The 12556-nt window shown below is 40.1% G+C and overlaps 1 protein-coding gene across 9 annotated transcripts in view; it reads right to left on the bottom strand.

Moving 5' to 3' along the window:
- LIMCH1 (LIM and calponin homology domains 1) overlaps positions 1-12556 on the bottom strand; it is a 343577-nt gene that overhangs the window by 166868 nt on the left and 164153 nt on the right. For all 9 annotated transcript variants that reach the window (XM_032633006.1, XM_032633009.1, XM_032633007.1 and 6 more), the window contains exon 3: positions 12104-12173. In XM_032633006.1, the coding sequence (XP_032488897.1) occupies positions 12104-12173 (70 nt within the window). The remainder of the gene's footprint in view (positions 1-12103; positions 12174-12556) is intronic.

Raw genomic sequence — 12556 nt, 5'->3', positions numbered from 1 at the left:
TGCTCAAATCCAAAATGGAGATGTCATCTTCCTGAGATTATTTATCATATTTCATCAATTCCAAGTTGTACATTTTTTACCTCTAAAATAACGATGCATTTTTCCATTACTGGTATATTAACATTGTGTCTGATTTAATTGATGGCTTTTAAAAAATTAGTTATACTTTTAAAAAAATGGTGCGTCTTATAATCTATGAAAAACATAGAACCAGAAATCCTGCGTCCCCATCTCCACTCTCACTGCTTCTGCTAAGGTTAAGCAGTAGACATTATCTCTCATTTGGATTACTTGTCTCCTAATTGACTTTTGTTGCTGGTCTTTTCCCATCATCTGCTTTCCACATGGCCACCAGAGGTATCTGGAACACGAGATTCCTTTGTTTGCAGTGGCTCTTACTGCATGTAAAATGAGTCCAAACACCTCTAGACGGCATTTCTGGTCTCTACCTACTATTCTTGGTCCACTTTCCACTGTATTGATTTCTTTCAGGGATTCTGGGCTCCAGCTTCAGCCACATATAAATAATAGCCACTCTCAGACAAAACCCAGGTTCCTGTGGCTCAAAGCCTTTCTTATTCCATCCTCTGAGGCTAGACTGTCCTCCCCCAACCCCAATGGTCTTCACTGATTGTAAATGCATGTTCAGATCTCACGCCTTCCAAAGTTCTTCCTCTCAAATAGAAACTTCCTCCTTGTTCTTCCTTGCATATTTCATTAACATTTCACAGTCCTCCATTATTAGACCTTATTTGTACATTTTCCTCCTAGAAGGGGATCCCTTGAAAGCAGGAATTATGTCTTGAGTCATAGTGGATTTTCACTTGGAAGGCAACAGAGAACATACCATCTCTTTTTAGTGTATATGTGCAGAAGAAAACTGGGAAACAGACCTTAGATGTCATGCAAGGGTCCAAGGAAAACTGTATTACCGCTAAGGTACTGTAACTATAAAGGACACATTTTCAGGAGAATAAGAAATTCATGCCCTGCTTTCTCAGCAGATTAAGACAATCATTTCATTCACTGTGGAAGCACCTTTTTTTTTTTTTTTTTTTTGCGAAAGCACCTTTTAAATAGCTTCCAGTGATCCCTTCCTCCTGTACACAGGTCCTTGTATAATCTCCTCCCCCTGAGTGTGGGCTACAGACCTACTGACTTGCTTTTGATTAACAGAATATGGCAGAGGTAAGGAAACGTCACTTCTGAGATTAGGTTATAAATGATTGTGATGTCCATCTTGTTTGTTCTCTCTCCCTCCCTCTCTCTCCTGGTTCTTCTTGCTTGCTCAGTCTCATGAAGCAAGCTGCCACACTGCAAGGTGTTCTACGTAAATAGGCCCATGTGGCAAAGAACTGAGGACGGCTTTGGCCGGCATCCTGCAACAAACCAAACCTTGTTGACATACACCTGAGTGAGCTTAGAACCAGATCCTTCCCTAGTCAAGTCTTAAAACGACACCAGCCAACACCTGATGGCCGCCTTGTGAGACATCCTGAAACTCTAACTAAACTAAGCCAAGCCCAGATTCTTGACCCACAGGTACTCTGGGATAGTAAGTGGTTTAGGCCATTAAATTTGGGGGTAATTTGTTACACAGCAGTGGATAACTAATACACTCACCAAATAAGAAAATCAGAAAACGGATAATAAACATAGGATGAGTAGAAAGGGCAAAAACACTCTCATTGAGTCTTGCCAAGTACTCAAAAAAGATGGACAAGGGGACTAACTTATTGGTCTGATCCAAGCACTCAGTAGATAATGAAAAGCCAGCCTGTTCCAGTGGCCATCAACATTCCCCTTTACCCTGGTCCAGCTCACTGTGGAGAATAGCTCTCAGCAACTGACATACTTTTATTTTTGTATTCACTATGTGCCAAGTATTTTGGTTTAGGTCATAAATTAACTGTAGTCCTGTTTCTTAAGAGTAATAATATGTAGTGGGAGATACACCTAGAACATTCCTTTAGCTCAGGAAAGACCTTAAATGTCTTTCTGAGCTGTTATATGCACTGGGCAGCTATGTAAGGTTATCTGATAAGGACCTGAGATAATCTGTACTTTTAGAAGGTACCTGTAGAAGCTGTTACACCTGGCAGCATACAAACCATACTCACTTGGGAGGCATTGAACAAAGTCACCACCACCACCACCACCCCGGCAGGTTCATAGTCCACCATTCAACTAAAAGCAGGATCAAAGGTACCAAAGACCATATGGGTTTTGCTGTTGTTTTTCCCTCCAGTTTGTGCTCTTTTATGTCTAAACCTACTAAAAGGCTAACCACCATCCCTGCTTGGGCTCAGTTTTAGCACCAAACTTGAGAGTAGCAAATTGAGCATTCCTTCTGTGTGTGGTGTGGAAACACAACTGAGGTTTCTCTCCCCGTGCCAGGGATGAGGATAAAGGAACGTGTGTCATTAAATTTAATTTTGGCTGAGATTCTTCACAAGGTCTATTCATTTCCCTCAGTGAAATGTACCTCCTTTGCACAGAACATCACTCAAACACCATTTTCCACTTGGCCCCCAAAGAAGAGCAAGACCACTTCCCGAAGCCCCCTCCCCACCTGCCTATGAAGGAGAATTGTGTCTGCATCTTCCTGAGCCTTTGTTGTCCAGAATCAGAATCATGATTCTTGGGGGGAACTGAAAGGAGCTAAATCTAGCTGGATTGATTTGCACCTGAAAAGGCTGGGGGTTAGTAGCAGCAGAGAAAGGGGTAAGAAGCAAGAGAGACAAGAGCTAGTATAGTGTGAGTCTGAATGATTATAGGTAGTTAGGACACAGAGAGTTTTGCGGGGAGCTGGCAAGTATAAGGGGTGTGTGTGTGCTCGCACGCGCGCGCACCGTGTGTCAAGACAGAAAGAGAGGAGAGAGAGAGGAGGGCATTTCAGGAAGTTTTACTGCATGTTACAAATGGAATAAGTCTATGACATTTTTTGGAAAGACTTCAGTAAAGACGTCTAATGTTCCCCTATTAGTATCCATTGTTGAACTGGTGCTTCATTGACTGGGATGCTTGAGATGTGGCCACATGGAGATTGCTTTTATATGGGTGACAGTAGAAATGTTACATTTGCAGTGCCTTTTAAAATAGGCCACTGCCTCAATTTGGTGTCATTAATAGATCTTAAATGAGAAGGATGAGAGGTTATCTTCTAAAAACATACGAGATCGCCTTAGAGGTCGATGCCTCCGAACAAATGTTCGGGAGTGTTGAGGTTCAAAGATCTTATTATAAGACCTGATGGAGATAGTGTAACACAGTACAAAAGGCACGGAGCCTGGAGTTGGGCAAATCGGGGTGCAAATCTCCATACTGCCTCTTATTTATTGGAAAGCTGGTAACTTACTCCTTTGCACACTTGTTTCCTGAGATTAGTAAAAATACAGAAATAACTACATCGTAGGGCAATTGTAAAGATTAAGAAGGATAATCAAACACTGCACCTGATACCTAGGGAGGTATTAATATACAATGGTTGTCCTTATGGTGCCTTACACCTCCGGCCTCCCTCTTTGCCTGCTCTGCCTCCCTCCTGGCCTAAAACAACCAGGCAGAGAAACGGAGGCAGAGAACAGAAGCCTGACCAGCTTTTTCTGGGGGAACCTATAGGATAAACTGTTGAAGGGAAGGTAAATGCTCTAGAATGTCTAAATGAAGTTGTAAAACATAAACCTAAAATCTAAGACATTGATAAGGAGGAGCTGAGACAGACAAGAGCTAATCTCCAGTTAGGATTTGCACTTCTTGGCAGGTAAACACCCCAAACACCTGGGACTCAAATTTACTGCGTTGTCATCTTCCTAAAATTATGAAGTTTGTGTAAAGGCTTTTCACTCATACTACTCAGTTTTCAACAGCTTCATACGTCTAGCTTTGTCCAAAACAATATTTTTAATCTTCACATAATGTGGAAATCTCCACTGCCTTTTCATCCTTTCTCATTCTCTGACCTCCCTCAAACAATGAAACATCAACTGTTCTGGTATCAGTTTCATAAAATAAAACAGATACCTTTTGAAAGCTTCCTAAAGTCCACGGAGTTTATGGGAACTTACATTTTTATCCATTTCAGAAAGCTCAGCTCTGAGCATATTTGAAATCTTATCTTTTGGTTAAGGAAAAATACATCTTTTTTTTCTAAAGAATAAGTTTTTGAGTGGGTTAGAGTAACTAAAACGGTAGGATAATTCTACCAGGTACATTCCTGCTATAGCCCTACTGAACTTCAGTTAGTGCAAACTTCCAGCATGCATCAGGTGAAGTGAGCCCTTTCACAGAGCTTGGAAAGATATTTTGAAGGTTTCGGCCAAAAGGAAGAAAAGAAAGAGATGAACTGAAAAAGTGAATCTTTGCTTTCCCCTCTTTCTCACAAAAGGTAAAATAATTGTCATTTACATGTGTTCCATTTTCAACTGGGAACACTTGTGAGTGATACAACCAAGGAGAAGGGTGGCCTGTGCTTTGGATTCATCTCAGCTTTTACTGTTTGTGTGATCTTCCCCTCTATGGACCCACATGTCCTCATCTGTAAAACAAGTTTATCTAAGATGTCCTTCCTGCTGTAAAATTCTTTTTTTCTCAGATTGCTTTCATCCTCATGGATTCACATGCAATATCAACCAAATATTTCATGACAGCTCTAGGAAGGTTCAGCACCCAAGGACAGAACCCCCAAATATCTATTTCCAATTATACTTCACACACACACACACACACACACAGTGGCTGTTACAATTAAAATCCGGGTGAGAAAAGACTTAATCCCCAAATTCCTACTGTAAGCAAGGATTTCATACATTTGCGTCTCTTGCACAGAGTCTGATGTTTCTGGGATGAAATGGAATTTAGCAAGATCTCTAATGACCATTAAATTGAGTTTCAGGATATGGCTTGATTATGCAATACTGTCAAACTGGCCAAATGAAGGGCAGCATTTTTAAAAGTCGTTGGTATGCCAAGACCTAAATTTGAGGTCTTTCTCTCTGGCAAAATCTAACAGTATCACTAACACCTAAAAAAGAATGCAAGCATCTGCAGGCAGTCACCACACGGCTGCATATGTCAGCAATCGTTACAGAAGAAACACAGACCTGGATCCAGGGTCTTTGCATTCTTGCCAGGAAATGATTTTCAACTACTTTGTTTTAACACCTTCACCCCTGAATTCTTTGTAACCACAGCTCAACTCAGGGGCTAAAATACACCTATTCATGCCTTTGTAAATCTACACGTGTTTATAATTTGGGATTGCTATGTGAAAACACACTTTTCTATTTATCTTCAAGTCAAGCAGCTGGGCCATCTTAATGGATTCTTCTCAACACCAGGCCATTAAGACACACAGGCATGGGTTCCAGGCATAGAAAACCCTCTGGCCATACTTCTTAGATCTCCATGGCCTCTGCTACTGAGGGCTGCTTGATCAATAGAGGGTCAGTGACCTGTCAACCCCCTGACAAAGTACAAATCAACCTAGAAGTCTGTAGATGCACTTGAGGAATACTGTTGTTCTTTCTTGAGTGTCACAAATATGGATGGAAGAACTGTCATGTGAAGAATATACTCACACAAAAGGCTGCATCTCTACCCATCTTCAAATCTACTGCTTAACATTAAAAGGATTATACACCATGATCAAGTGGGGTTTATCCCAGGAATGCAAGGATTCTTCAATATAGGCAAATCATTCAATGTGATACACCATATTAATAAATTGAAGGAGAAAAACCATATGATCATCTCAATAGATGCAGAAAAAGCTTTCAACAAAATTCAACACCCATTTATGATAAAAACCCTCTAGAAAGTAGTCATAGAGGGAATTCACCTCAACATAATAAAGGCCATATATGACAAACCCACAGCCAACATCGTCCTCAATGTTGAAAAACTGAAACCATTTCCTCTAAGATCAGGAACAAGACAAGGTTGTCCACTCTCACCATTACTATTAACATAATTTTGGAAGTTTTAGCCACAGCAATCAGAGAAGAAAAAGAAATAAAAGGACTACAGATTGGAAAAGAAGAAGTAAAACTGTCACTGTTTGCAGATGGCATGATACTATACATAAAGAATCCTAAAGAAGCTACCAGAAAACTACTAGAGCTAATCAATGAATTTGGTAAAGTAGCAGGATACAAAATTAATGCACAGAAATCTCTTGCATTCCTATACACTAATGATGAAAAATCTGAAAGAGAAATTAAGGAAACACTCCCATTTATCACTGCAACAAAAAGAATAAAATACCTAGGAATAAACCTACCTAAGGAGACAAAAGACCTGTATGCAGAAAACTATAAGACACTGATGAAAGAAATTAAAGATGTTACAAACAGATGGAGCGATATACCATGTTTTTGGATTGGAAGAATCAACATTGTGAAAATGACTATCCAACCCAAAGCAATCTACAGATTCAGTGCAATCCCTATCAAACTACCAATGGCATTTTTCATAGAACTAGAACAGAAAATTTCACAATTGGTATGGAAACACAAATGACCCCGAACAGCCAAAGCAATCTTGAGAAAGAAAAACGGAGCTGGAGGAATCAGGCTCCCTGACTTCAGACTATACTACAAAGCTACAGTAATCAAGACAATATGGTACTGGCACAAAAACAGAAATATAGATCAATGGAACAGGATAGAAAACCCAGAGATAAACCCATGCACATATGGTCACCTAATTTATGACAAAGGCAGCAAAAATATACAGTGGAGAAAAGACAGCCTCTTCAATAAACGGTGCTGGGAAAACTGGAAAGCTACATGTAAAAGAATGAAATTAGAACACTCCCTAACGCCATACACAAAAATAAACTCAAAATGGATTAAAGACCTAAATGTGAGGCCAGACACTATAAAAATCTTAGAGGAAAACATAGGCAGAACACTCTATGACATAAATCACAGCAAGATCCTTTTTGACCCACCTCCTAGAGGAATGGAAATAAAAACAAAAATAAACAAATGGGACCTAATGAAACTTCAAAGCTTTTGCACAGCAAAGGAAAACATAAAAAAGATGAAAAGACAACCCTCAGAATGGGAGAAAATATTTGCAAATGAAGCAACTGACAAAGGATTAATCTCCAAAATTTACAAGCAGCTCATGCGCTCAATATCAGAAAAACAAACAACCCCATCCAAAAATGGGCAGAAGACCTAAATAGACATTTCTTCAAAAAAGATATACAGATTGCCAGCAAACACATGAAAGGATGCTCAGCATCACTAATCATTAGAGAAATGCAAATCAAAACTACAATGAGGTATCACCTCACACCAGTCAGAATGGACATCATCAAAAAACCTACAAACATTAAATGCTGGAGAGGGTGTGGAGAAAAGGAAACCCTCCTTCACTGTTGGTGGGAATGTAAATTGATACAGCCACTATGGAGAACAGTATGGAGGTTCCTTAAAAAACTTAAAATAGAACTACCATATGACCCAGCAATCCCACTACTGGGCATATACCCTGAGAAAACCATAATTCAAAAAGAGTCATGTACCACAATGTTCATTGCAGCACTATGTACATTAGCCAGGACATGGAAGCAACCTACGTGTCCATCGACAGATGAATGGATAAAGAAGATGTGGCACATATATACAATGGAATATTACTCAGCCATAAAAACAAACAAAATTGAGTTATTTGTAGCTTACATACATCTAACATCAAGAATATTCCCCTATTACCACAACTATCTTAGACAAAATAGTTATCATGTAAAAGAAGATCAACACAGAGAAAACACTATTATCTAATATTCAATCCACACTCAAATTTCCCCAACCATCCCAATAATGTCTATTATAGTTACTCTTTCTCAATCAAGGATCACACATGGCATTTGGCTATCATATCTCCTTAGCCACCTTTCATCTGCAACAGTTGTAGGGGATGGGGATGTGTCTTTAATGACACTGACAGAATTAGGGAAGGCAAGCCAGATGTTTTATGGGAATGTCCATCAATTTGGACTTGTCTGATTGTTTCCTCAGAATTGGATTAGGCTAATTATTTTGGCAGACACTCCATCAAGGTGATGCTGTGACTTCCTAGTACATCACTAGGACACCTGATATCACTGCACCCATTATAGGCATTGGTAAGTGTGAGCATGGACTATTTGTGTGATCTTAAAGCTACAGTGTTTGAATGTGAATACTAAATCATTTACACACCTTGAATTTCCAACTGTTAACAACAGTTATTCAAAAATCTTACTCCCCAAATCATATTTCAGTGCAGCTGTCTTTTATGTCTCTAATATAGTAACTCATTTTCGCATAAACCAGGAGATGCTAACTGCATTCTATAATAAAAGATCACATGGACCACAAACACTAAAGACTTCACAAAGGAGGTGATTTTGCATTGGGTCTTGATACATAAATAGGATTTAGTCAAGAAGAGCAGAGAGAGAGAGTACCATATTCATAAGAAGTGTCATGAGAAAAGGCTTCGTACATGACAGTGAATAACATTTGAGGACCTATGAATTGACTGTAATAATCCAGGCAAGAGATGAGGAGGACCAGCTCTACGCCTTACCTAGCGGCCAAGGAAATGCAGACAAGTAGACAGAATGAAGAAAGTTGCCATATTCTCTGACAGCTCAACTAGGACAAGTGCATGTTTATGATGCCTTTACTGACATTGGTGGGTGGGAGTGGTCATTTAAGTCCAATTTTAATATGTTCAGTTAGAGGTGCTGGTACAACATCCAGATGGGGCTGTCCAATACACAGAACAAGAGGCCTGGAGTTCAGGAGAAAAAGCTTGGTGAGAAGTGATGACTTGGGTCAATCCTGTAAAGAGCTGAGGTCATGAAAACAGTCAAGAACGTGAGCGTAGAAAGGAAGCAGACAATAGATTTGAAGAGCAAACTCTGGAAGAACATTAACAGGATGGGGGAAGGGCCCAGAAGGGTGGCAGTTCTGCTTCTTGTTGGGACCCCAACTAGCACACTGGATTTTGGAAATGTTGATCTGAAGGTAATTGGAGGAGAGGAAAAAAGAATTTGACCAGACCTGTAGATTCAGGAATCATGAGTGATTAACTATACATAGATAAGTATTTTTTTGGCCTAAAGATAACTCCGTTGTGTGTTTTTTTTCAACATCACCAAGAAATTAACTCAATTCTGACACTATTTACCTGGAGACAGTGTCAGATGGCCCAGGTCAAGGGCTCAGTCCCATTAAGACTGCCCCCACTTGAGATGTCAGTCTCAAGTCCAGATTGGTAGCTGTGCTTCTGACCAACTAGCTATAAATCAGAGGTTCCCAAGACCCCCTCCTTGGATTTGATTAATTTGCTAGAGTGGTTCACAGAACACAGAGAAACATTTACTTATGCTTATCAGTTTTTTATAAAGAATATTATAAAGGATCCAGATGAACAGCCAGATGAAGAGGTATATAGGGCAGGGTATGTGGGAAGGGGCACAGAGCTTCCATGCTCTCTGGGTGCGCCACTCCCCTGGAATCTCCATGTGTTCACCAACCCGAAAACTCTCCAAACCATGTCCTTTTGGGTTTTTTATGGAGGCTTCATTACATAGGCATGATTGATTAAATCACTGACCATGGGCGATTGATTCAACTTCCAGCCCCTCTCCCTTCCCCAGAGGTCAGTGGGGTGGGACTGAAAGTTCCAACTCTCTAATCACGAGGCTGGTACCCCTGGCAACCAGCTCCCATCCTTGGGGCCTTCCAAAAGTGGCCTCATTCAGGTGGGGCTGAAAGGAGCTTGTTATAAAGAACAAGATACTCCTTCACCTTTATAGAACTGGAGCTATTTCAGGAACTGATGACACAAGACCAAATATTATAACAAAAGATGCTCCCATTACTCTTATCGCTTAGGAAATTCCAAGGGTTTTAGGTGCTCTCTGCCAGAAACAGACAAAGCCCAAATATATATTGCTTATTATAAATCACAATATCACAATAACAAACGAGTAAAGAAAATATAAGTGATATAGGAGGGGGTAAGTGAGGAACTATTAGTTGGAAAAGAGCAAGAAAAAGGAGGAATGATGGAAAGGACAAAATGGAAAGGAAATTCAAATGAAAAAGGAAAAGAGAAGAAAGAAAAGTCAAGGATATAAATGGGAGTAAAGCAACAGAAATCCACTGGTTTTCTTGAATCACATTGCCTGCCTGTCCCAAAGTAGAGGCAATAGGTAAAGAACAACACTTGATCTGCTGTAAGAATCCAACATAAAGTTAATGCATGTGTCTCAAACCCTTAATTTTGCTAAAATTATTTACGATTCACACTTTAAATTTATGTTTCAAAAATCCTTTTCTCGGGCTTCCCTGGTGGCGCAGTGGTTGAGAGTCTGTCTGCCGATGCAGGGGACACAGGTTCGTGCCCCGGTCCGGGAAGATCCCACATGCCGCGGAATGGCTGGGCCCGTGAGCCATGGCCACTGAGCCTGCGCGTCTGGAGCCTGTGCTCCGCAACGGGAGAGGCCACAACAGTGAGAGGCCCGTGTACCGCAAAAAAAAAACAACAAAAAAAACCCCCTTTTCTCCTTAGCTTCTGGACTGAGAGCTGCTTGTCTCTGCTCATGTGGATTTCACTGGAGCCTTCCTGACTTCATGCTGCAGGTTTTGCTCCTATAACAATAAATTCCAGACCTCCAAGGTCTGGAGATCCCACAGGCTTGGGGCCAAAGAGCCATTTGTCAGCATCATTAAGGCCGTGGCATTAACATTTGGAAGAGATGGTTTTAGTAAAAAGTTTAAAAATAACTAATATATGTACACATTCACATATATAATATCTAATATACATATATAGATTTTTAAATAAAATTATTCAAATCCATCCCTTCCAAATTTAACTATCTATGTATTATTTACTTGGTTACATGATTCTGACAAATGAAATTAGAAAGACTTTTAATGACTAATCACCAATGCACTACCAACCAGCATGGTAACTAAAATGCATCCGCAGAAATAGCAATTCTTACAATTTAAAAAAATCCATTTCATTCAACTCACTGAAACCATGTACCTAATTACGTCACCCCCACAGTTCTCAAACGTAATGTTTTTGTTGGTGGTGCATCAAATTTCAATTAGTCATCATGATATGACTACGAAACTGTTTAACAAATCATCAAAGGTCTAAGGATGAACCTGCTTAAATTCCTGACACTTTTCTAATTGTTTTCTGGAAGACCACGTGCACAGAAGGCAGTCACGATGGAAAGAGTGCGCTGTTACTAGGCCACATACGCCCTCAGCTTTCTGTGCACACGTGTGTTTGTACATGTGCTCGTGCATGTGGAGGCTTGTGTGTGAGCTCATATGCATGCACCTTGTTCCTTCCGGAACTAAGATTTGTTTGTCTTTTGATCTTCCACCTTTTTCTTCTTACTACCAAAAGGTAACGATAATTAAGCAATTAAAATTAGTGCCAAGAATTATGAAACATATCAAGGCATGAAAAAAATCCTGCATCTGACTACATGTGAACATTTGAGTTTTACTGGGTTTAGACGGATAGGTTCAGAAGACCCAGGGATTTGCTCAAACAATTCTCCTGACGACATTAGAATCACCTGTGTCCATTATGTCTTTAGAAAGTTGGCCTACAAATGTGGTACTTAAATGCAGGTAGATTTTTAAGATTGAAAACAGCAATTTATCATGAAAGTCCTGCTCGTTCAACATGAAATTTCTTTCTCTCTACCTCTTCTCCCCTTCATTCCAAAGGAATGCAGAGAAGAACTGAAATGAGAAAACAGTAATTACAATTGTCTTCCTCCCCTGGGGTCAGCCGAATTACCAGCCTCTCACCCCAAAATGAATTTACCTCTTTAAGAATGAATGTCATCCTTATCACTCATGGGAAAAATACAAAGATTAAGATGCCATTTAGGCATAACTGCAATCTTTCATTTTTAAGTGACCTCTCAGTTTAATGGCTTCAATGCGTTCTCATTCACGTGGCATATATACTGCAGGAGAAAACTGTAATAAATGGCACTGTCATGACCCTTAGGTTAGAGCAAAGGAATATTGGAAGATAAATCTCAATTCTGGATACTCACCAATCCTGCAATGGGGGTAGGCAATCTATTGATCTTTTTAATAAGTCCTGGCTTTATAGCATTCAGCAACCTGTCATGAAAAAGGCAGAATGTCAAGTGAGACATAAAGCAAGATGGATCACACAAATCACCTTTATCCAAGGCTACAACTAAATTGCTGAATAGGAAAAGCAGCGAATTTAAAGCATGTAGTAAATCTCAATAATCTATGAGTCTTCATGCATCCAAGTGAAGAGCTTTGCCAACACCAAGTTTGTCTGTGGCAGGTGAAGTTTTAGAATTTGGAAATGTTGGGAGAAAAGAACGGATGGAGGCTGGGAGGAGCCTCAGAGGAAAGGACAAAAATGTGAGCTGGATTGAGGCTGGGAGAGAAGTATCTAGTTTTGAAGCCAGGTATTACTACACAGCAAGGCTCGTTCCCAATTCTCCTGGCTAAGGCAGGGGTCTCTCCAG

The sequence above is a fragment of the Phocoena sinus genome, chromosome 5 (genome assembly GCF_008692025.1).
Source record: "Phocoena sinus isolate mPhoSin1 chromosome 5, mPhoSin1.pri, whole genome shotgun sequence".
NCBI classification, from domain to species: domain Eukaryota; kingdom Metazoa; phylum Chordata; class Mammalia; order Artiodactyla; family Phocoenidae; genus Phocoena; species Phocoena sinus.
Note: the sequence above shows the minus strand (reverse complement) of the source record. Positions and strands in the feature narration are given on the sequence as shown.